The 23,661-nt window shown below is 38.3% G+C and overlaps 1 protein-coding gene across 22 annotated transcripts in view; it reads left to right on the top strand.

The window, feature by feature from the left end:
• NAV2 (neuron navigator 2) overlaps positions 1–23,661 on the top strand; it is a 431,840-nt gene that overhangs the window by 319,543 nt on the left and 88,636 nt on the right. For 21 of the 22 annotated variants that reach the window (XM_080592405.1, XM_080592410.1, XM_080592398.1 and 18 more), the window contains 4 exons: positions 2,422–2,534; positions 5,833–5,941; positions 7,708–8,097; positions 22,513–22,635. In XM_080592405.1, the coding sequence (XP_080448531.1) occupies positions 2,422–2,534; positions 5,833–5,941; positions 7,708–8,097; positions 22,513–22,635 (735 nt within the window). Of the gene's footprint in view, positions 1–2,421; positions 2,535–5,832; positions 5,942–7,707; positions 8,098–8,142; positions 21,115–22,512; positions 22,636–23,661 lie in introns of those variants that run through there. The other variant, XM_080592401.1, reaches the window with a different exon arrangement.

Below are 23,661 nucleotides of genomic sequence, written 5' to 3'. Positions count from 1 at the left end.
ATTTAGGTCAGCATAAGAGCAGCTGTATGGGGTGACAGCTAACCTCCATCTAGTCCAGCGTCTTCTGTGTGACAATGGCAATAGAGGACACGCTGGGAAAAGTAATAAGAAGGGAGAAAATAAAGAAGCTTTCTGAAAATATGTTCCCAAACCTGTCGGTGACAGAAGAAATTCTTGAGTCTGATATTTTTGTTTTTGACAGCTATCTCCTAGTTTCCTTTGACAACCCTTAATTCCTTCATAGGAAGAGACTGCAAGCAGTTGTTACGTTTTAGTCATCTTCATGCTGCTCATGATTTTGTAGGCCTCTATTATATCCCTCCATCCCTTAAGATGGATCTTTTCTGGCCTGCTTAGTTGCTACTTGTAGAGATGTTCATACCCTTTTGGCCATCTTTGTCACTCCTTTCTGTAATGGTTCAGTTATACTGCATGCTTTTTCCTTTTGATCTCTTGGCGGTTGTGGTGTAAGAATGGTTGGCCATGCTTTTTTTTAAAGTGAAATTAAATTTTTAAATAAGAGTGAAATGAACCTGAAAGAGAGGGATGCAAAATGATTGCTCAGACCTATGTAGGAAGGCAAAATGGGAAGAATGACCCTTGAGTCTTCTGATCCCTTAAGTGTTATCTCCATGTGTATAGAATAAAATGCCAGGTGTCTTTCTCTTATGTAGTTGCATGAAAATGAACCAGTTGGAAAAAATTACCCTAAAACTTGTATTTATATTACACGTTTTGGATTTTTCTTGCTCTCGCTTTCATCTATATACATCACCATTAGTACTGCTTCTTTGGCTGATGGGTTCTACTAATGTCAGTTTTTTGAAATGTGTTTAGAGGTGAAAATTGCCAGTGCAGCTGTACAGTTGTAATCTAGAATTAAATATAATTTTGTGGTTACAAACTGATTGCTTTATTGTTTATCCCTTGTAATCTGCAAAAATATGTTTATGATGCTCTGGCTAGTTATGTTTATCGCTACAACATCCTATCAATAGGTAAAGTAAAAAAGCACTCTTCTTGGTGTTCATCTTAGGTAAATTGAATATGGATATGATCGTGTGAAGTGTAAAGCAGGTGCAAACCGTATGTTCTTCATAATCCAAACATTCTGATAAACTCTAGGCAATATTTATTTGACCTTTTCCAAAAAACAAACAAACAAAAAAAAACAGGAATGAAACTACATATTGGCACCTGGAGTAAATGCTGAGAAATTGAAAAAATAGTCTTTACAGCATTTGAGGAAAAAAGCCTAACTGTATAATCTTGCTGGCTTTCAAAAAGAAAGAGGAAAATGAAATTATGTTGATATCAATATAGTATTCAGATGCTTTTTTTAGTAATCTGCAAAATGCAGTTGCAGGGAGGTAGTTACATCCTTGTTACTTTGTGATTCTGCCCTATGAATGGGTTGTTGAAGACTGAACCTGGGAATCCTGGCTGCTAATTGTGGAGGCCTTTGCTGTCTCAGCTAACCTCCCTGTCTCTTTATTCACAGCTATGGCGGATTTCTTAACGTGGATCTACAGCTCAGCATAAGTTGTGAGGAAGGAAAATGAGGACAAAGTGCCATAGTTGTAGTTGTATGTGGAAGTTGTAATCTCAGTTTTTCTCAGCTATCAGTTAACGCTGCTTTAATCTAAACTTTTCAGCTGCCAATAGACTTTTTGTTTGGTTAAGTTTTTAGCAAAAGATATGACAACTTTCTACGTTTTGCATAAGGTCAACTGAAATTAAGAATATTGCAGTAATAATTGCCTGCTGTGCCTTCTCTTTTGTACAGCACTTATCCTTTTGGCAGGAGAACTTCCAGCTGCTTGTGGATGTGGCTATAAGAGCAAAACACAGCACAACTAGTAAAATGAAATGACCCAAGATGCATTACTTAAATCTGACAACAGATTCTCACCACATCACTTTTTATTACACAACAGCCACCATGTCAGATTAAAAATTGGTGTTTGAAGTTGGTGTTACCCAGGCATTTATTTTAAAATAAAAATGAGTGTCATTACCAGTTACTGAAGAGAAATCAGCAGGAGCGTAACATGCCATCACACACTTATGTTTTATGTTTATGTAAAACAGATTATTAGAGAGGATCAGATTAGTCATAACAAACTATGTTATTGATAATTAAAATTTATCTGGAAATCCAAGTTTCTTAGGACCGTATCTGAGGAGCTGTGAAGCCTGTGTTTGACTATGAATTTTTTATTTTTTTTACAGCTGAGTGCTTGCTGCCATTTCTAGGACATAGTTCATCATGGGACTAATGAATTATGTAAAATCAGTCTGCTGGTCTATTCTGGAGAGAGGGACAGAGTGGCTGATGGCAGGTGCAATTGTCTAGTTGCTATACTTGAGATACTTTTGATGGAGAGTGACTGCACATCTCTGTTTTGTTTTGCCATTCAGATCACAGACAGACAATGAAGGGAACGTAACAGCCGAGGCCAGCACAGGAGGGGTCGGCATGGATTCTGCTCTTTATGTCAAAACTGGACAGCCTGCTCTTGAAGACCTCTCAGGTATGCCTTGCAAGATGACTTAATAACTGTGTTCCAGTTAAGTAAGAACGGGCTAAAGCAAGTTTGAAGTGGTGTAGTGGTGTGTCCCCTATATTTTTTGAAATCATTTGGCATGCTGGGTGCTTAATGTCTTCTGGGACATGTGCAGCACTGTTTAGGATTAAGCTATGAATGAAGGCCTTTAGTATTCACAAATAAACAAGCCTTTTTTTTTTTTTAGCTTTTGCTTCAGTGCTTGCAGAAGACATTAAGTTAATTTTCTTGATTTTTTGATTTCTTTATAGATTTTGAGGAATCTTGACGTTCACTCACATGAATCTGATCAATTCCAAAAGTGATGTTTGCAGCAATAAGAGACCAAAATCCAACTTCAGTTTATTGTGTCTAGCATGCACAAATTGATTGTGATTAGAATACTAGCAATCATATAGAATAATTACAATGTAGCAATCAAAGTTAGAAAGTATTTTGTACGCTTATCTAGAATTACTGCTACTGTAGGAAGTATATGATAATTAGGAGTAATTTTTAAGCTTACCCATGATAACAAAGCAATTTTTAACAACCGTCTTCTATTACGGGTCTAAAATGTATTTTTAAGTCATCAATAGAACGACTTTAAAAGTCATCAAAGTCTCATCAATAGAATATCCCCAATTTTTTCATCTAGTTAGTCTTGATGTCCTCCAGTTTAATGTGAGTTTTGAAACTGTTTATCCTGCTTGGAAAGTCATGTGGCTGTAAGTTTCACAACTGGATTAATTGCATATTGCATTACATATTCTGTCAGCACCATGTTTATACCTGTGTATGCATGTGTTGATGGCAAAGGCGAGAAGCAGAGTCATTGGTGAGGAAAATGGCTGCAGGAATGCATCAATGAATGTATCTGTTTTATATATAGGTGTATTAAAAAATAAATAGACAAATAAATGGCACAAGGGATAAAATCCTTGAGAACATTTAAGTTTCTTACTTAAATAAGTGATCCAGTTCAAAGTATGAAACACGGTGTCCAGCTTCTTAGGCTTTTTCAGTATTACCTTTTAATCATTGTATTGCCTAGCCTAAGTCTATTTCACCCTGTAAACTGGGAAATGTTTATAGATCACAGAAGGTCTTTAGTCTTTGATGACAGATGTTATGTAAACACATGCTATTATTCAAGTAGAATATGTAAGTTAGGGATCCAAAAATGAAAGATGACATGACAACCCCAAGCAATGGAGATGCAAAAACCAGCTGTGTGTAGCCAAACTCCACAGACAGCAGCAGTCAATAAAGGAGTCTTAAGGGAAAATGAGCAAGCAAAACAAAATGATCTCACAACCCAAATAAATAAGAAGAAATAAGTAACAGATTTCTTCTTGCCCTGTGTAGAAGCTATTGGTACTTTGAATTTAAAAGCATATATAAAACAAAAGAGTACAGGTAGGGAAAACTGGAAGCTGAATAGTTTAAGGATGTTCCCTATTTATGAAGAGCCAAGTGATTTGATAATAAAGTTTTAGTAACACTATCCAATGTCTGTCTATAATTTAAGTAATTGAACATCATTTAAGTTAAAAATTAATATCAATTTAGATGAGTGATCTCAGTAGAAATTAATTTACCTGCACTGAGTCTCATGTATGTTCTCTTAAGAAGTCACTTACTCTGTCTTTTTATCTATGAGAGAAATGATCTGTAAAAGAGCACCCTGACCTTTGCTAGGCTAAAGGCCTATAAATATTTTATGTTCTTCACTGCAATGATTTGTAGATCCATGAGTGTAGAAAATGTTTTCTGTTCAGAGACCCGGTGGCTAAAGGAATCTGTCTTGTTAGATGGCTATTTCCAATCCAGCCAGATCATAATTATTTGATCATTTGGCCTAAGTGGAATTTATTGTTAGGTTATTTCCTAGGGAGCAGAGGCCCATAAAAATGCTCACATGGACGCTAACTGAGCCATTTTTGTTTGTCTCAGAAAGGCTGGTGAGTATATAAGCATAAAAATCTATCTTCCCTCCCTTGATAGTTCCTTGTAGTCAGGACTCCAACACCTTGGTAACTGATTTGTGCTACGCTGCTCTGCAAGTAGGACTATGTGACTTGGTCTTTCCAATCCAGCATCGTTCAGCAATGTGAAGTTTAAAGCAAAGAATGTGCGAAGCTCCAATGGCAGAAAGTTAAAAGCTAATTTATCTGTTCCTTAACACTTCTGATTTGTGTAATACGTAGATGGCCATGTAAACTAGCTATTATATGGATTAACAGTATCCTGGCAGCTTAAAAATGCATTACTTGTGCAGAGATGGCTAATACAAAGTGTAAAAACTTTTAAATTTGCAGTAGTATTTCCTGTAGTCATGAGCTACAAACCCTTTAGAATGAAATCATTCCCTTCTATGACCACCAAAAATTTTCTGATGGCTTTCTGGAGGTTTTCTGTTTCAGCATTCAGCTTACAAAGACTATGTTGGCACTACTAGAAATCAAATGTCACTTCTCTTCAACCTCTTAGAAGATTTAACTACATAAAGCTCATCTGAGTTAGCAACCAAAGCATTTCTTAATTGAGAGCTGAGAGCAAATAAATAAAATAAATTATGCTGAGACACTAGGAGGATTTTTTCATGTGTATAAACTCTTATTTTGGAGTTAAAGAACAGGACAAAAATATGTTTTAGAACAAGTTATTTGAAGAACATAGTTCCTAAATGCCAAGGAAAGTAAAACTCATCCCCCAGCGTTGTGTCATGTAACCCATTTATGTAATGATAACTCTGTTGTGATGAGGACAAGCAAAATCTTTAGCTTTCTAACCCAAAAAGTCACTCAGCATGGAGCACACAGTCAACAGAATTTAGGTCACTGAAAAGCTGTTGCTGTAGAATGAGAAGTATTTGGAATGGGAAAAAGTTGTTCTAGTGAAAATACAGCATTGGAGAATCTGGCTGTGTCAGTTTAATGGTAACCGTGTCAATGCATGAGATGGAAATGATGATATTGATGGAGTACATTTTCTAATGAGGTTGAAAGTTAACCAGGATTTAAATTGGGTCATATGGGGAAATGACAGTGCAGAAACATCTGGTGCAAAGGAAGCCTGTGAAGTCAAGTTAACAACACAGAACTGATTCTGACCATCTGCGTCAATGGCACTGCCTGCTGTAGGTGAATGGTATCTGTACTGTAACCAGTTTAGAGCGTTACATGTCAGAAAAATGTATTTGAGACAGATTCAGGCAAAGGTAACAGTTCGGTTTTGTGCTGTTTCCTACTTCGTCCTTTCTAATGGCTTATTTTTCCTTTAGGAGAGGATCCAGAAACTCGACGATTACGAACTGTGAAAAACATTGCCGATCTTCGACAGAACTTAGAGGAAACAATGTCCAGTTTACGGGGAACCCAGGTCACTCACAGGTAATAGCATACCTTTACTTATAAGAAAATGCAAATCATTGTGTCCTGTGCATCTCTTAGATCTAGCCAAGTTGCATCCTTGAAAAATGATTAACACTGACAGTGGAAGATACTGATCTTTTACTTGACCTTTAAAGCACGGATTTTGAACTGTATTCACTGTTCACGGATTATCAGCTTTAGGATGAGGAACTGATGGTGGCAGGTTGTATGTAAAAGCAAAGGTGGAGAATAAGCAGTGCTAGTTAAATGCCTTAGGTGATGTTTGAACATAGGTTACTGTTTAAAATGTTTCTTCATCTTATCCTTGAACAACTTCAACGCATCACACCCCTTTGCCCCAGTGTGTAATGTTTTGTTTAAACAAGCAGGTGAACTGTGCCTGACCCACTTGAAAAAGTGCATAACTTGAATTCCTGACCAATCTTTGGACAAACAATTTTTCTGATATTATTAGTCATCCATGTATATAACTTCCTTTTTTTTAAACAATGTTTAGAAATCTCCATCAATATTTAAAATATGTTTTAAATAAACAAAGATTGTTAATACATTTAAACATTCTGTGACTTGAATCTTTTCAGTGTTGAGCTGAAGTCTTGGAACAGTAAGATGCTGGCTCCTAATGAGGTCAGGGTCCTTCCTACGCAGTACTTGGTGCCTTATGGACTTGAGCCCTGCCTGAGTTCATTGGATGAACACTTTGTGCTTTGGCTTTGCATCTAAAATTGAGCCGGAGCTTGCAAAGATAAACTCCCAATATATCTATTTTTCTTTTCATTTTTTAATGAATGTGATAACTCATTATGATTTAATTACTATAACCATAGGGTACTTAGGTTTTTGCAGTGTTTACTTAACACTATATTGGAAATAGCGTAATGTTACTTATTTTAAAAATATCCACAGTAATAATAATAAAAATGTAATGCTGTGTTAGTTGAGCAGGAAAGAAAAAGTGGAGTTCATGTGAGTAGGAGAAGTTGCAGCTATGGATTAGGAAAAAGGCATGTAGACCACAGTAGTATTACTCTTCAAAGGCATGCAACATACTTGCTCAGACGTGCAGAACAGAAGATTTAATATAGTGATGCTTGTCAAAAACTGTATTTGTAGACTGATCTGAAATGCTTTCATAACCAGAGTTCTGTGTAAACATTATCAATATTCAGAAAAATGTATTCAGTTCACTAATACATAAAATATACTTTGAAAAATAAATTAGTCTTGCTTTTCTTCTTATTTCTTCATTTAGCCATTTCCTCAGTGTAGATATAACTCTTATCTTGATGCTGGATGCATCCCCAGAGTATTAGGACTTTGTCATGAATACACTCAAAAAAAGAAAATGTATCAGAAAAATAGTACGTGAGTTGGTGTTCCTTTAGTCAGCTTAATATCATACTCCCTTGCCTAGACTGGCAAAACCATGGTAAAATAGGGTTATATGTGATTGAAGGTGAAAAAATTACACTTGGAAACTATGGATAATGCATTAAAAAATTCCTTCTTAAGTCTTCTGTCATATACTTTGAACACTAGGTGGCCAAGGTGCAAAATTAGTATTATTTAAGAATGGTGTTGGAGGAATGGACCAATCTCTCAAAACTTTGTAGCAAGTGAATTCTGTTCATGCTGTTACTTATTTGCAATTTAGCAAGTGTTCAGTCCATAGCATCCTGCAATTTTTGTGTAACATCACCTGAAGGTTCATGCTCCATAGACCACTCCATATTTAATTACATTATTTTATTTGTTTGTTTTAGCACGTTGGAAACTACGTTTGACACCAATGTCACTACCGAGATAAGTGGTCGCAGCATTCTCAGCTTGACAGGACGACCGACCCCCTTATCGTGGAGACTGGGGCAGTCCAGCCCCCGCCTGCAGGCAGGTGATGCTCCATCAATGGGAAACGGATATCCTCCGAGAGGGAACGCCAGCCGCTTCATTAACACGGAGTCTGGACGTTACATGTATTCAGCACCTTTGCGGAGACAGCTAGCGTCCCGCGGTAGTAATGTCTGCCATGTGGACATCTCAGACAAGGGAAGTGACGAAATAGATCTGGAAGGCATCACCATGGATGCCACCGGCTATATGAGCGATGGAGATGTTCTGGGCAAGAATATCAGGACTGACGACATCACAAGTGGGTGAGTGCCTTCACTTCTGTTCTTAAGTACTATACTCTATGTGATTTTTGCGTTGTGTTAAATGAGACTGTGTTCCCTGTGAGTATTTGAAAAATAAATAAATAAAACAACCACAAAGATGGATTTAATAAGCATTTAGAGGGACAGCTCATTACCACAGTTAATTTAGTCAGTGCAATCTAAGCACACGATTTAAGTGTATGTTTAATATGTATATATATATTTCTATATATAAATATGTGCACATCAATAAATGTTTTCCTGAACCAGGGTCATTGTGCCAAGTCCAACACATGTTGCAATGCTGATTTACACCCACAAGATGGAGAGAGTGAGGCATTTTTTTCAGTCTTACTGAATCCTTTTGCTATCGGAACATTTAAGGAGAAAGTTCATGCGAATGAAATGAGTTACACCTCGCTGTGTAGGGTAAAATAGTAGGGTAAAAAAAAAATAGTACATGCAAAATAGTCTAAAGAGCAAGTGAATGTGCAGAAGTATGAACTGATAGAAAATTATTATCAAGGTTTTATGACAACATTTAACCTTTGCTTTGACTGGAAAAAAAAGCATTTGTTCTTTGGTTCAAACTCGGTATTCAATTAATTCTGGGAAGTTAGCTATTATTTTCTAGCTATTATTTCTTAGGTTAAATACAGCATTACACTAATGTTAAAAATGATCTTTGAGATGTAGATTGCATATTTACTTTTGTGGTAGCCTTTTCCCTCTCTAGCCACCTTGCATCCTTTGCTGTTCTTTTTCATAAGTGCCACTGATTGTTGCATTGGCTTATTTGGAAGATTTAGTGTCTCATCTTGAAACAGGAAGCTGGAATCCAGCTGCTTCATTGTCACTAACTTAACTGGGAAGCAACCAGAAACCTGCCTGCATTCTGTCTTTTCTGAATCTTTAGATGTTTTCAAATTGAAAAGTCAGATTTTATTTTTAGTTCTTATTTCAAGAAGCACATAGTACAGAAGCCAGTGCAAAAGAAAAAAATAAATACAATTCTATTTCACTGCTGCTTGAACTGTTACTACATTAATAATGTATTGTATAGCTAAAATGGTTTGTTTTTATAAAATAAATCAACCTGAGTTTTGTAATGTTTATTGTAGTAACAGTGATTGCTTTTCCTCTGGCACATGAGTTTTATTCAAACTTGTGGCTGTAATTTCGGTCTCAAAGTGAAAATAAATTCTGAGTAGCTGCATGGTTTCTGTAAAACACCAAGGATGAACTAAGAAGTGTCCCTGGAAGAACTGTGTCATCTCAGGCATCCACTGTTCATATGCTAGAGGAGCCCCAGTCAAGAATGACACTTCAGTCAGCGTATAAAGCTCACATTCCAGGTTGAGGGAAAGGGAATAATAAGAATAAATAATAAGAATAAAAAGAACAATAATAATGAATGATATTTACAGAGAAATCTGCGACTTCACTCATCTCTGTGTATGATTTCCTTTTCTGTGACTACTTGGTCATTCTGTAGAGTATAAAATGGAAGTCTACAAAGTCTGCAAATACAAGAATGATTTAGATTCACGGTTTAAGGGACTCATAATAAAATGTTTCTGCCAGTTAGTACCTCTGTCACTGAAGCAATGTATCAAAGCAGGGAGTTAAATGCCAACAGTTGGTGAATATAAAATTTAGCAGAACAGTTGTGCTCAAAAGCAGCTCACCCCTTGCTTTAAACATTAGAACATCTTTAACTGATAGAGAAAGAATATGAAGCAGAGTACTGGACTCTTATTTCCCACTGATTTTTGAAGAGGGTAGATAATTTTCCATTTTTGACTTATATAAGTAGCCACAGATTGATAAATGATAACCTCAATGTAAAGTTCTCAGGACAAGAATGGCTATGTGTGTAAATACCTTTTTCTTTTCCATAGCTGTTGCCTTTAGCTACAAAAGCCTATGCTGCTAAATAATCTGGGTTAGTTTATTTATTTATAGACCATTACTGTAATTACTGACTAAGTTCCAAGGGCAAAATCTGTATTACAGGTCAATCCATAGTTGAAAAGACTCAGCTTCATTTTCAGATTGTCAGTAGTGCTTGAAGTTTGGGCAGTTTGGAGAGCTGCTCATTGCTGCAGTGGTGAGCATTTAAAGGGAACGTTCCTAAAAGCAGCCTCACAACGCTGGGGTTAAATTGTCTGTGGAGAGTAATCGTATGTGCAGATTTCTTGACAAGGGACTATTGCAGGATTGAATTGCAATAACAGCGTTGGATATAATCCCCAAATCAATTGAAAGAGATAAACTTTCTGTCTAAAAGATGAGGGTGTTACCTTTGGTAAATCTCACTGACACCTAATAATGCTGAATTATGCAGTATAAACAGATGTTTTCGTAGCCTGTTTCATGAGTTATCTTCAGGTTATCCACAGTAATAAAAATAGGGTAGCACTGTGTTTTCGTGGGAGAGGAAAAATACACCACTTAAAAATCAGAGAGGTTGCTTGTGAAGAAAGCATCAGTGTGACTTGCTGTGGAATGAATCTCTGAGATCAGTGTTAGGGTGAACATGTCCAATATTTTCAGAAGCTGAGTTACAGTATGCAGAAAACAGCACAAGAGGGCATTTATATCATGAATAGCTCTTTATTAGCTGGTATATGTTTCACTTTGTCATTTTCAGAATTGCTTCAGTGCTGTAGTCTGAAAACCTTGGATCTGTGTTTTCATTGGCAAACTGATAGGGAAGGAAGCCAAAATATTTGTTACAGCCAAAATAAATCCAATAGCCAAGATAAACTATTTTAGCCCTGTAATCCTGATGCTTTCTCTGAAATGTACTGGGTCATGGGAAGTTTCATTTGGCCTCCTTTAGTAAGTCTGCTCAAGCAGAGCTCTGGCATACATTAGGATTGATTTCATAGGGTTCGAAAGAGTATCTTTTCCAAACAGGCAGAAAATCTCTCTTAAAACTAAGAAGGTCTTTAGGTGGTGGATCAAAGGTAAGACGCGGTCCTTATTTAGAAGCTAAAACACGGACAGAATGGCAAAGCAACAGGACTAGGATTTGTGCAATGAGGGAAGTAAGCATACACCTTGCATCTCGGGGGCTTCGTAGCCTCATCAGAAAGGGAAAGCACAAAGCCCAGAACTGTTTCACCTGCCCACTTCAGATAGTTAAGCACTCATTCCAGGTGGGGAGTTTAACTCAGTCCTTTCTGGGGGGTTGGTTTGGAAGGTTTTGTCCGCTGCAGTCTCCCTGTAGCTACTTACATACGTGTTTGTTCTGTCTTTTTGTTTCCCCTCTGTTGTCTCTAATGAGATACTGAGTTCATTTCCTTTTTATCTGTCCTTGGAATGGAACAACAGAGCTGCTGGTCAGAAAGGCCTCTTAAAATTGTTTTCTTTTAATTTAATTAATCCTCTGACCTTGCTTTCTTTACCCTAAAGTGCAGATTTCTCTGCAGTATTAACAGAGTGGATATATTGATTATTGCTTGTCACACACTTTCTCAGGAAATGGCTTGTCGTTGGCAAACAGCACTTGTCAAAACAATTATTTACAGAAATGTCGTTTCCAGAAAAACGTAGATGTGTTGGTTTGACAGCCCGAGCGCCCTAGAGCCCCTGCGCTTGGAGGCAGAGGGGACGTGAGCAGTCCTGCACGTGTACCGTGCGTCTGCTGGCCTGGCCGGGCCCCGTGGCTGGGCACAGCACCTGCCTCGGGGAAGGCCTCGCTGCTGCCTCGCGGGGAGCCGAGCCTCCGAGGGGCAAAAGAGCAGCTGCTAACAGGACGTTGGAGGTACGTGGCACGAAGCTGCGGTCTGGAGGATGAGGGAGGCCTCAAGTCTGGTTCAGTTTTCTGAAAAATAGAAATGTCAGGTTTATCTGATTCAGCTGCTAAGGCTGGTGCACAGACCATTTAAAATAACTCTTTTGAGTGTGTCTCACTTAGAGGTGTTACTTAGTGGCTCTGATTGCTCACTTATTAAGCCTAGCAATGAACTGTTCCTTCGGCTATTAGCTGAGGACAGAAGGACTCAGCCTGCACACAATGCTAAGGGGCCCTATGATGAAATTCTCCTTGCCCTGACCTCCCTCAGGTGCAGCTGCTGTTGTGGGTGAGAGAACATTGTGGCCCAGCCTTTTTACCATTTCATTAATCTCCCCATTTGTTTGATGCTTTGGGGCTGATACGTTCCCATTACAGACCCCTGTTTCCACAACCGCATAATGTGTTTATGTGCATGATGCTCATGGGATTTTCATTCCTTCTTGTTTATTCAAGCCTTTACTCTCCACAGGGATCTTTCTGCAAGCACTACAAGCAAATGAACTTGGAATATAGATGAAGGGAAACTAAAAGGGAGAGCAGGCCGCTGTAGGGTGGCTTTACCTCACAAAAGCTGAGCTAGAAATCATCTTGGTGGTTCAGAGGCCTGTCTGCTCTAGAGTGACATGGGCCAAAATCATCACTGAAACAGTTCTGTAAAATTCAGAGGCTGAATTTTAGTAGTTGTATCCATTAGGAAGCAACAAAGAGTTCAATATGAAGAGCGGAAATTGAGGATTGATTTCACCAAATGTTGAATAATGTGTTGGATATTTGCAGGAATCTTGTGCCTCAGTTGCTTGATATTATATTATGTGTCGGTCAAATGGTGATAACATTTTTCAGATGCCAGGCTCATGTGGCGTAACAGATCTTTGCTTGGATTTAAGGTTTTAGAAAAAAGGACTATGCATTTTGCTGCTAATGAAATTTGCTGTTGGTAGCAGTAGTTAAGAGAAACCATTTCCTCCTAAGCTCTCTGCAGCAGAAGTGGTTGGTGCTGCAGGTAACGCGTGGCTAGCTGGAAGTCCAGAGTGGCTGAGCAAGAACTTGTTCACCTGGTACATCGATTGAATGTTAGCTGTGGTCTTTTCCGACCTTTGCCACTGTGGTTACCTCTGTGTTTTTTCTGTATGCTTTGAGTTGCAGTGGGTCACTTACTTTACTGTCTGCTGCACTTGAAACAGCATGATTTTAGTGATAAGGTTTCATCTTGGTATGGTTACTAGGCAAAGCTGCACATGCAGTCCTTATGGCTATAGCACTTAAACACCACCAAGAACTGTTAGGAGGCTTATTGCATCTTCTTTCTCCCTTTGAGCAGAGCACTTATTTGAACTGCCTTCTGTCTTACTAGAACTGGCTTCTTATATTCTTTTGACATTGCAGAATAGTAGCTTTATATGGTAAATGGATAATTAGCACAACTAATAAGGAAGTCAGCCTAGCAAAGTCAAAGTTGTGACTTCCATGAAATGGTATTCGGGGAGTCGTGATTTCTGAATTCATAGTAAACTATGTTGAAATTGGTTCAGAGGATTTAGGCTTTAAAGTCATAGATGTCCTGGTGCTATGAGAATGAAAAGAAAAAACTGGCAGTGTTTAAATCAAAGTAAGTCTTTTCCTAAGAACTGTATTGAAAGATTTTTAGAGCAGGCACGGCCAGAATATTAAAAAAATATATTTTTTTAAATATCATTAATATTGTATAATGTTTTCAAAATATTCTTAAATATTGCACTCAATTCAGGAATAGTTCTGGTGTTAGTTTGAATTAAACTGTCAACAAAACAGTGTTTAATCATCACAAACGATATCTCAGATAACATGTCCTCAAAACACTTGTCTTGCAATTTAGGATTCAGCATAGGAAGACATAATAGGCCTGTAAAGTCATAACCTTAGAGATCAGCTGGAACCAAGCATTTTATTTGGTACACTGCTAAAAATATGAGTAACTCGGTTGGAAAGCAGAAGACAGTGCTTATAGCCATCAGGAGCGAGGGCGTCTTAACTGGTGATAATCAGTTTTCTCCTTCAACACCCCCCCCCCCCCCCCCCCCCAGATTGCCACACAGTACTGTACGATGCTCGGGCCATGTTGGGTCGTATATAATACTCATTGTTTGTGGTGTGTGGTATTTGTTGCTTCTTTGTACATGCTGTCCTAATGTTAATGAGTACCCAAGTACCTGTTATAGCAATTAACCCACGCTGTGTTTGTTTCTGTAATAAACATCTCCGTCGTGTTTGAACTGCTGCTTTGGAGGCAACAGGTTTTTATAATTTGAGCAAAAGGACAGCTTCTAGAGGACAAAATCCGGTCGGACTCTGGGTCAAGCCAGCAGAGGGAGATGCGCGCATATGCACTTGGCCGATGCACGTCTTCTGGCGGGAGGAGGCAGAGCACTTGGGAGGTACTGGGGGCCGCCTCCTGCGCTCCCCAATCTCTGCTGAGAGTCTGGGAAGCAGCAGAATACCTCCCTCGTTATTTTTCTTTGACCACAACTAGCTCCCTCCCCTAACAAAATTAAAGAGGATGATGGGGAATGGATCCCTTAATCTGTCACTCATTTCTATGTTTTCCACCGAAATCCTAAAATCCTTTAAAGGATTTAGGCATTTAAGTGAAAACCGGCATATGCAAAGCCACATACAGCAGCTGCCTGGTTCTGGCGTAACTTCGACTTGCTCCACGCTGGCAGGCTGTGCTCAGTAGGTAGGATCGTTGTCCCAGCTTAAAAAATGGATTTCCATCCCCCTATTTCATCCAGACTGCTATTTGCACACCTGAAAGAACAGCCCTATTGGGAGTTTTCCAGTCATGTCTACCTTATTTCGACAGGCTTAGGCCCTTGTGTCATGCAATTAGGTATGTTTTGTTTTCTAAATGTGGCTCTAAGAGGAAGCAAACTTAACTGGGCAAAGGCACTGAAGCAGAAGTGAAAAGTTGCCATCTCTGATCTACTCTCCCAACATGGGTTGTTCATTTCATTTTCATGAATTGCTGGGTAAATTTTAGAAATTGTCTGGGAACTGGAACCCCAGGACTTAGTCCTTCCTCCTTCCAAATGCTGTAATGGTTGTGCTGACATGTGCTCTCCTTTATATGGGTGAACCTTGCAGCGGAGGGAACTATTTGGGTTTCACTGCCCTGGCTGTAGTAAGGTGGATGGCTGATGCCCTTTTTACATCCTCTGGAAAGTGTTTAGTCTCATGTTAGTGTTATGTTAGTCAAGTGGTCAGAAGAATTGTTCTCTGAGATGAGTAATGTGCAGTTCATTCTCAGGCCTTACCTCGCTTGTCTGCAATCACCTCATACAGACAAGGGAGGTAAGTCCTGCATCCAACAAAAGGTGTGGAGAAGGATGTAAAATACATTGCAGCAGGAGAGCAGTGCTGTCTTCTTTCGAACAATATTGCATGGACTTTCCATTAAGAATTGATTCCAGGCCTGAACCCTAAAAAGATGGAGGTACCAGCCTTGTAGTCATAATTTGGTTTGTTAAGTTCTACAGAGAGGTGGGAATTCAGACACACATAACGTACTTGTGCTCACTGTGTAGTTTTTTTGTGAATTACTCTTTGGAGCTGCTCACTCTTAGCCTGGATATCCTAGATACGGTTTTGTGCTAGAGAGGCCTACAGGTAGGCCCTAGGTTTAACATCCGCTATGGCCTAACTCCAGCACGCAGGCAATGCTCGCAACTCTGAATCGTGACCTCATAGTCACACAATTTAGGATTAACTTGATGGCCTCACCAGACTGAAATGAATCTGCTAGGAATTAGACATATGTTTTAGGAAAAATGTGGGAAACAACAATAAATGCAGTTAAACAAGATTGCATCTTAAGATAATTAAGCTTTCATTGGTCATTACGAGGGCAAATTTTTTTCTAATCCTAATGAAGTCCTAAGGCTCTAATCAAGCCCTAATGTATCTTAGCAAAGTCATCAGAGTCACTGCTGAAATTCCTCTGTGAAGTGTGGGAAGGATCTGTCTTAGTGTCTCCCCGTGAATTTTCTCAGCTCTTGCTATCTTCTTAAACATATTTTAATTATCTGGACTCTTTGAAACCTGCTTTTGGAACTGTTAATAATTAATATTGGCATTTGAAGTTTCTCATGACCGTAGCCAAGAGTTTTCCTTCAAGATACACTGCTCCATTCATTTCTGAAGAGCCATTCACCTCCAAGGTAGATGAAGAGGCATAAGTAAAGGTTTAACCCGCCCTTTGTTCTCATAAACAGCCTACAGAAAGGGGGAGAAATTGAAGTGAGAAAGGAGAACATAAAATTAAGTAAGTAGAATATGTGTATTATACTTCATGTAATATAAAACACTTATCAATCTAATATATATAATCAATATAATCTTAGTCTACTAACTCTACCTGTTGAAAGTCTAGTTACCTTAAATTCATGCTTCTCAGTAACTAACCTGGGTGGGCTGACTTGGATTTGTGAGTTTGAAAAGTGATGGTGGTTGAGTCAGTGTTGGAAATATACTCTAGAAGAGTCTCCTCTGAAACAGGAATGAATGCAGTGATGTGGAAGATGCTTTCTTTGTCTAATGCTCTTCTCTCACATACTGACATCTTCTGTTAAACTACATCTGCCTAAGATTGTTAATTCCACAGGGAACAAATTTGTTCGGAAGCTTAATAAGAAGCCAGTGTCCTGGAGGGAACAGATGTGGGGTCATATATGAGATTTGACCTATAGTGGCAGCAACCGTTGAAGTCCCTAACAGGCTATGCTGTGCCTAGAATTCCTTCTCTTTGCAAGTGGAAGTTTTATAGTTAACAGCCCTGCAGATTTCTTATAAGGGAGACCTGGCTGAAAAGACACGGAGAAATAAGTTTAGCCCTGGGCAGCAGTGACCAAAAGTTGTTACAGGATGGCTGCTGAGTGACTTATACACCAGGCAGTCTTAATACATCCCAAAATAGAAAAGTATTGATTTCACAGAGAATCTGCTTCTTTTGGTAGATATTTTTTTCCCCAGAAAAAGGTCTGAGGATTAAATAGATGAATTTCTTTTGCTTCTGGACTAGCCGAGACAGCATGATTAAGTAGCTACCGTTCATGTTACTAGTGCTTTACAGTTGGGATGTTTCTCCAAGTAAGCTAGGAAGCTAAAACATATTTACTGAGTTTTGCACAAACTCATTTCTCTTTACTTGTTACAGAAGCAGGTGTCTCCCTCTTCCCAGCAGTTTTGATGATTTTTGAGACTACAATTCATTTGCTGTTTTTTTCTGGTTTTAGATTGTTTGGGTTTAAGCATCTTCAAAATAACTAATAATTTATTCATTAGTTTGTTAGTTGCAAATAGTGATGATTAGTAGAAGTCTATAAATTTATAACTTGCACACTGCCTTAAATATGAAGGGAAATATTAAAATCAGTGAGCGTTACATTTGTGCTTCTATGAACCTGGAAGGTAATATTTGGATCAAATGTTAGGGATTTGGGCTTTGTATTAGCAGTACCAAGCTGAAAGCTCAGGACCTCGTCCTACCACTGAATGCCTTTATTGAAATTCACATGGATCAAAAAATGGAATTTAAACCAGACACATAGCCTGGGCTTGTAGACAGGTATATATTTACCCCTTTGGCTAGGAAGATAAAGAACTGTGCTGATGATGGGCATCATAGTGGAGAGTGGCCAAGCAAGACTAATGGATGGAAGGAACTGGGGGATGGAAACACAGGGGCAAGAAAGACCACACGGTCTAATTCCAAAGTCATGACGGAAGATGCAAACCACACTCATAATAATCTGAACGCTTGGGGTTGCCATCATCCTGCAGTTAGGCTAACATTTATTTTTAAGAGGAAAGGTAGGAGCACCTGGACTTCGAGGCTCAGCTTCAGTTTTGGGATGTGTTGCGTCTCTCCTGCTTGAGGGTTCAACATTATGGAGTTAGATTGATGCTGAGCTTGGTCAGGTTAGGCTTGCCCAGTCTGTTGTGTGTTGCTGACTTTCTGGTTGCTCCTTCTCTTCCTAATACTTAAGAATGCCTGTCCTTTGGCTATCTAATTGCAAAATTGGAAAATTCATATTCATATGTTAGAGTGAAATGAATATATATGAAGTGGTAGAGTTGTCAGACCATAAAAGTAAGTGTGCTGTTGGCTGTCTATATACCTGGGTGAGTGCAGAGAGAAATCAAGTGACTCAGACCGCTAGATTTTACTGATCCCTGGAATAACCTGTTCCTGTTTCCTGTACATGCCTTTCAGGAATGGGAAATAAATCACTTCAGCATCAGAAGTAACCTAAAAATATTGCACTTGGAAAGACTTACTATGGCATTCAAAATTTCAGAGGCACTGAAAGAGAGTATTTGGCTAAAGAAAAGAGAAGTTGAAAGGTTCAGGTTGTCCAGGGGACTCCACAGCAAATTATTTTATTCTTGTAATATTGGGCAGGAAGCCACTTTCTTAAGGAAAAAAGTGTCACCTAGAAAGTGTGATACAAGTTCCAGTTGTGTGTTAGAAGTGCATAATACTGCTCTTGTTTAACTTGAGTCTTTCCGTAGTAAAAGAGGGAAGTTGGGTTAATTTTGTTTCCTCGCTGATTAAGAGTAGAAGTGTGAAGATGAGTCTTAATTTCTGAAAAGATTAGAAATTCCTTATAACCAATGTTATTACTGTCTCATTCATTGTCCATTCATTAAATGGGAGTATATTCGACTTCAGTAAAGGCAGTCATCCCCATTGTCTGCTGGTACCATCCCTAAAAGATCCGAGCTATTAACTATATTTAAACATTTACCAACTGTCTAAAAGTCACGGAATTAGGATATTATACTTTTTCCTAGATCCTGTATTTAAACTTTTCATTCTTTTGGAGTAGGTAGAAAAATACTTCAGAGTGCTTGGTTTTGAAATAAGTGTGCTTTGCACATTCCTTAAAATTGGTGAAACTAACAAGGCATTTAGTACGAATTTGACATGTTTTTTAATAAGAAAAGTCAAAGAAATGAAACCTAATTGATAATTGGCCTCATGCAATTGTTTGGACTGGAATGGATCACTGCATAGGAGATGAAGCTATTTTAAGGAAAACGTTATCTGTATTCTGGATCATTCTGAAGGATTTGCTAATGGTGTTGAAGGCCATGTGAAATTGGAAAATAAACTCTCAAAATTTAGGTATGCCCCCAGCTCACAGTGATTTTGTCAGAGATGAATTCTGACACAGTCCTAGCACTGACCACTCCTGCAGACTAAAGAAAGATTGTGTAGTGAGGGCTACGTGTGATGTCAGTCCAAATTAGGCTGCGATGTGACTTCTTACAGGCTTGGAATTTTGTGAAGGCAAGATGGGGATTGAAGTTTTCCTTTTCATCTCGAGTCAGAATACATAAGGTTGTTCTAAAGGCTAGTATAGTTGTATGATGGGGTGATAAATTCAGATAGCACTGACGACTGTTGGAATTATACACATACAGGATACTTTGGGGGTTTATTCTTCCTTGAGCAAAAGCTTTTAAGATTGTCTTTAGAAAAATATCCCTTAATTATATTCTCCGTTCTTGTAAGGCAAAATTGCAATAATAACGTTGTATTCATAACAGCAAAATGGCTTCTGAGAGACAAGACAGTTTTAGGTTAGAAAGAAAGCAACGGCTGGAGATTTTTGGCACCAGTACTTTCCAATACGTGTATAATGGGCATTCGTATAGAACTTTTAAACTCTCTTCTCTTGAATAACCTTATGGATAGTAGAGAACTTCTAAATTTTAAAATAGCTTTTATTGTGAGCATATTTTTCTCTGCAGTACCTTGTTCTTTGACCTCAGCGTTCAGTGTCAGCAGGACAATAAGCATTATTGCTTCTGTCATCTTTTTGAAGTTAAACATTTCTGGTTAGAGGACATTGCATGTCGTTTAAAAAAAATAAAAGATGTAAAGCTTTCAATCTGTGATTACACAAACCTGTTTCAGAATACAAAAATCTGTCTTGCGTTGTCCTGGTGTGTAAGAAACTCGTCCTGTTGGTATAATGGGTAAAAGGTAGGGGCTGTCTGTGCTTTTTTATGGTGCCTTGATTTGAAAAACACTCATGATCTAGATGTCAAAGATGTTGAAGACACCCAGCTTCCATTGACTTACGTAAGACTTAAGAGTTTTTAAAACCACATAGAGTGTGAAGTCTGTTGATGGTAGTAGCTTTCCATTGATTTCTGCGTGACTGACTCTTAAGGGTAATGTGTTTCACTGAACATATGCTGGGTAATAAATATGGAGAACAATCTATTTCAACTGTAGCTGATCTTTTTTATCAAAGGACTAGTCATATGCCAGAGAAAGGTAAAACTAAAAGCTGCTCTTTCCAGTATGTGTTTAATGGGCGTTCATAGAGAAACACGTTTCATGTGCAGGCAAGTATCTGCAATAAACCAATTAGCGTATGTACATGAGATGTTTTTGCAAAACACTGTTTGCATCTTTGTATAACAGTGTCTTAGCTCCACTTTTCTTTCCCTTTTATTTTAGTAGCTTACAAAAAAAAAAGAAAAAAACAAAACAACAATGCTCTTCCATGATAAAGTATTTATAAACTATGTCAAACAAATGTTAGAATGCAAGACCTAAGGCAAATTCCACACAAGTTACAGAGGAGGTGCTCCCCTCTCTTTTTACAGTCTTTGTTTATGAGTACCGAGAACCCTCTCCCCACAGATTTGCTGAACGGAGAATAGTCTGGGGGCTGACTTTACCAGCTTAGCAACCTCTTTGTTAAACTCCCCAGAGGGACGCCTCGCTTGTTCCAGGGAAGGCCCTGTACAGATTTACAAATCTAACTCAAATGCTAAGCAGCAGATTGTGCAAGGTTTATTGACTTTTTACCATCCCATTTTTCTAAATGTAGTAATTGAATTTGACTTCGGTAAACTACATCTGTTGCAGCAACATCTGTGAAGAAAGTAGTGGAAAAAATGCAGAATCCAAGCTCGAGCTATCTGCTTTACCGCTCTGCCTCTCACCAGTAGAGGCATTACTGACCGAAGCTAGGAGTGTCTTTCCTTTCTGGCTGTGAAAGAGGCTGTCTCGCTGTAAGGGAAAAAGCTATGTGCCTTTTTAAGAAAGAGGGCAATGTCCTGTGTATCTGGATATTATTCTGTGGGCTGCTCTGCTTTCACTCACGAGAGTGGCTAAAGAATTAAGAGGATACAGTCTTTTCAACTCCAGTGAGGTAAGTGACGTGTCCAGCTGTGTGCCAGAGATAGCAATGGTACTGTTGGAGTTGGTGCACTTATTTAATTCTCTGTGCTTTGAAAGTTTTTGTGGTGTGTTTGGGCAATGTCAGGACTGCTGCTGGAAATGTACCTGGGCTAACAAACTGCTTGTGGTAGCACAGAACTCGGTGCGTGCCAACATCTTGAGAGGCAAATGGGAATTGCCTTTCAAGTTTAAAGCTCATTTGACTGTATCTGTGGTTAGAAGTATTTTTAGAAATTAAGCTAAAACAAGAGAAAAGTCCTTCTGTTTTCCTTTGATGCTTTGAACCTGTTCACATCTTACTATCATGAAAGGCCACAAAATGTTATTGAAATATTGATGTAGTGCAGCTTGTTGTAAAGTTGTTAAAGAAGAATAGACTGGAGTAACTTCATAATTTGAGTATTTTATTAATGTATTAAAATATTTTATTAATATCCTAAACCAAAGTGCAGGGTTGTTGTACCATTTTTAAAACTTTCTTTTCTTAATTTCCACCACATCCGGAAGTTACGTTGCATAATGCCTATTGTTGACTGTGTTGGTACAGACTTCAGCAAAAGTGCTGGATAACGCAGCCAGCGTTATTGCAAGGAATTGTTCCTGGTGATCAATATTCATCAGTGCTTGTCCACCAACTGTCATCTCTGTTCACTTAACGTTTTTTTGTTTGTCTAAACTAGAAAATAAGAAATGTGCACTTCTTAATACCTAAGAATAACACCTATGAAATGCAAATGTCTCCAAGTCAGAGTTCCAGACAGAGAAAAATGTAGGATCCAAAACAAGGTTGAAAAAATACTTTTATTTCATGTTGGAACTTTGATTTCTCACAATAAATCTTGAGATATATTTTGCTCATGCACCATTGACAAAATCTAGGGCGAAGTCACTGTGATTTTTGCAGTTAACTTGTAAAAGGGTTGATATATGATGTTTTGGACCACACAACGTATTTCAGGATGGTATAAACCATGTTTTTTTAGGCAGGAAGGCATAAGTAATGATATCATTCACAAATACTGAATTACTTCCATCTACGCATCCTTAACGACAGGTGTTCTTTCTTTGTCAGAGTTATGTTAAAATCCAATTCTTACTAGAGAGAGAGGGTGGAAGATGTAATAAAGAATGATGAGAGAGGGGCAAAAAAAATCTCAGATATATCATTAAGAATAAACTTTTCCTTGCTTCATATTCTGAGTAATATTCTCAACTCAAAAGTGGGGAAAATGCAATATACAATTAAAAATATGCAAAAGGTTATGAGGTGCCTCATAATAAAAATAATATCTAAACATGTTATTGTTTTAATAAAATAATATCTTAAATTTTTAGCGTTTTACTGAATGTGACGTTTATTGTTTCAAAGGTACATGACGGATGGTGGGTTGGGCCTCTACACGCGAAGGCTAAATCGGCTGCCTGATGGCATGGCTGCAGTGCGGGAGACAATGCAGCGTAACACTTCTCTGGGACTGGGAGATGCTGACAGGTAAGGTGTCAACCAGTAAATGCTTGCATATAATTGTGCATTTAATTCAAGCTGTATCTAATACATGTTAGAACCCTAAGATTAAATAGCTTTAGAAATTCAGATAGTGAATACATGACTATAAACTTCTCCAGAGTACGTTAGGCTATGCATGCACTGAGGTGTCAGGATAAATACCAACTTTGTCTTCTGATTGCTCTGTTGAGTTCTCATCTGGGCTTTTGTGCACAGGACTTACACAAGAAAATGTAAAACTTGTATTTTATTAGCTTTTGAAATTAAAAAGTCCAGTGATTCAGTGTGAATGGTGAAGGCCAAAGATGAACAATTAGGCGGGTTAAAAATCCATAAATAATGGGAGTGTTATCATAAAGGAAGCAGGGGGATGGACTGTAATGAGACCTATATTCTGGTGGAGTTGAGTCAAATGGGTTAAATACTTCTGCTTTTAATGGCATCAGCCTATAGCTGCTTCTTTCCCTTCCAAACACAAAACCTGATGAGTGTTATTGCTGATGTACTAAGTGAACTGTATTGTTTTTCTTCCATGAGGTGACCCGAAGTAAAAGATTTTGAATTGTAGGTTTGAACCAGTTTTTGAACTAAAAGTTTTGTTTGTTTGTTTTGTTATTCAAAGGTCTTTCCAGGGACATAAATGTAGTTTACATAATGTAGTTTGATATGACCGATACAGTCTTGATAGCGATACATGGACTAAGGCATGATTCCAAGGACAAGTGATGGAGAATCTGGCCTTGTTTTCAAAGAAACATGCTGTAACTGTTTTGGTGTTCTCTTGACATTAGTAAAGATTGGGATGATAAATGTCAATAAAAGAGCCAAAAGCTTTTAGAGAATCTCAGCTCAGTTTCAATTATTAAGTCAACATATGCTTGCCAGTTGCAAAATAGCCTAGATTTTTAAGGAGCTCCTATCTGTTTCTGAAATTTGCAACCTGAAACCCATACTCAGCCAAGAGCATTCCTGGCTGCCTGTGGGTGAAGGCATTGCCACCTGGTGATGTAA

The sequence above is a fragment of the Anser brachyrhynchus genome (assembly GCF_964034855.1).
Source record: "Anser brachyrhynchus genome assembly, chromosome: 5".
NCBI lineage: Eukaryota > Metazoa > Chordata > Aves > Anseriformes > Anatidae > Anser > Anser brachyrhynchus.
The sequence above is the reverse complement of the archived record's forward strand: the minus strand, read 5'-3'. Positions and strand labels throughout refer to the sequence as shown.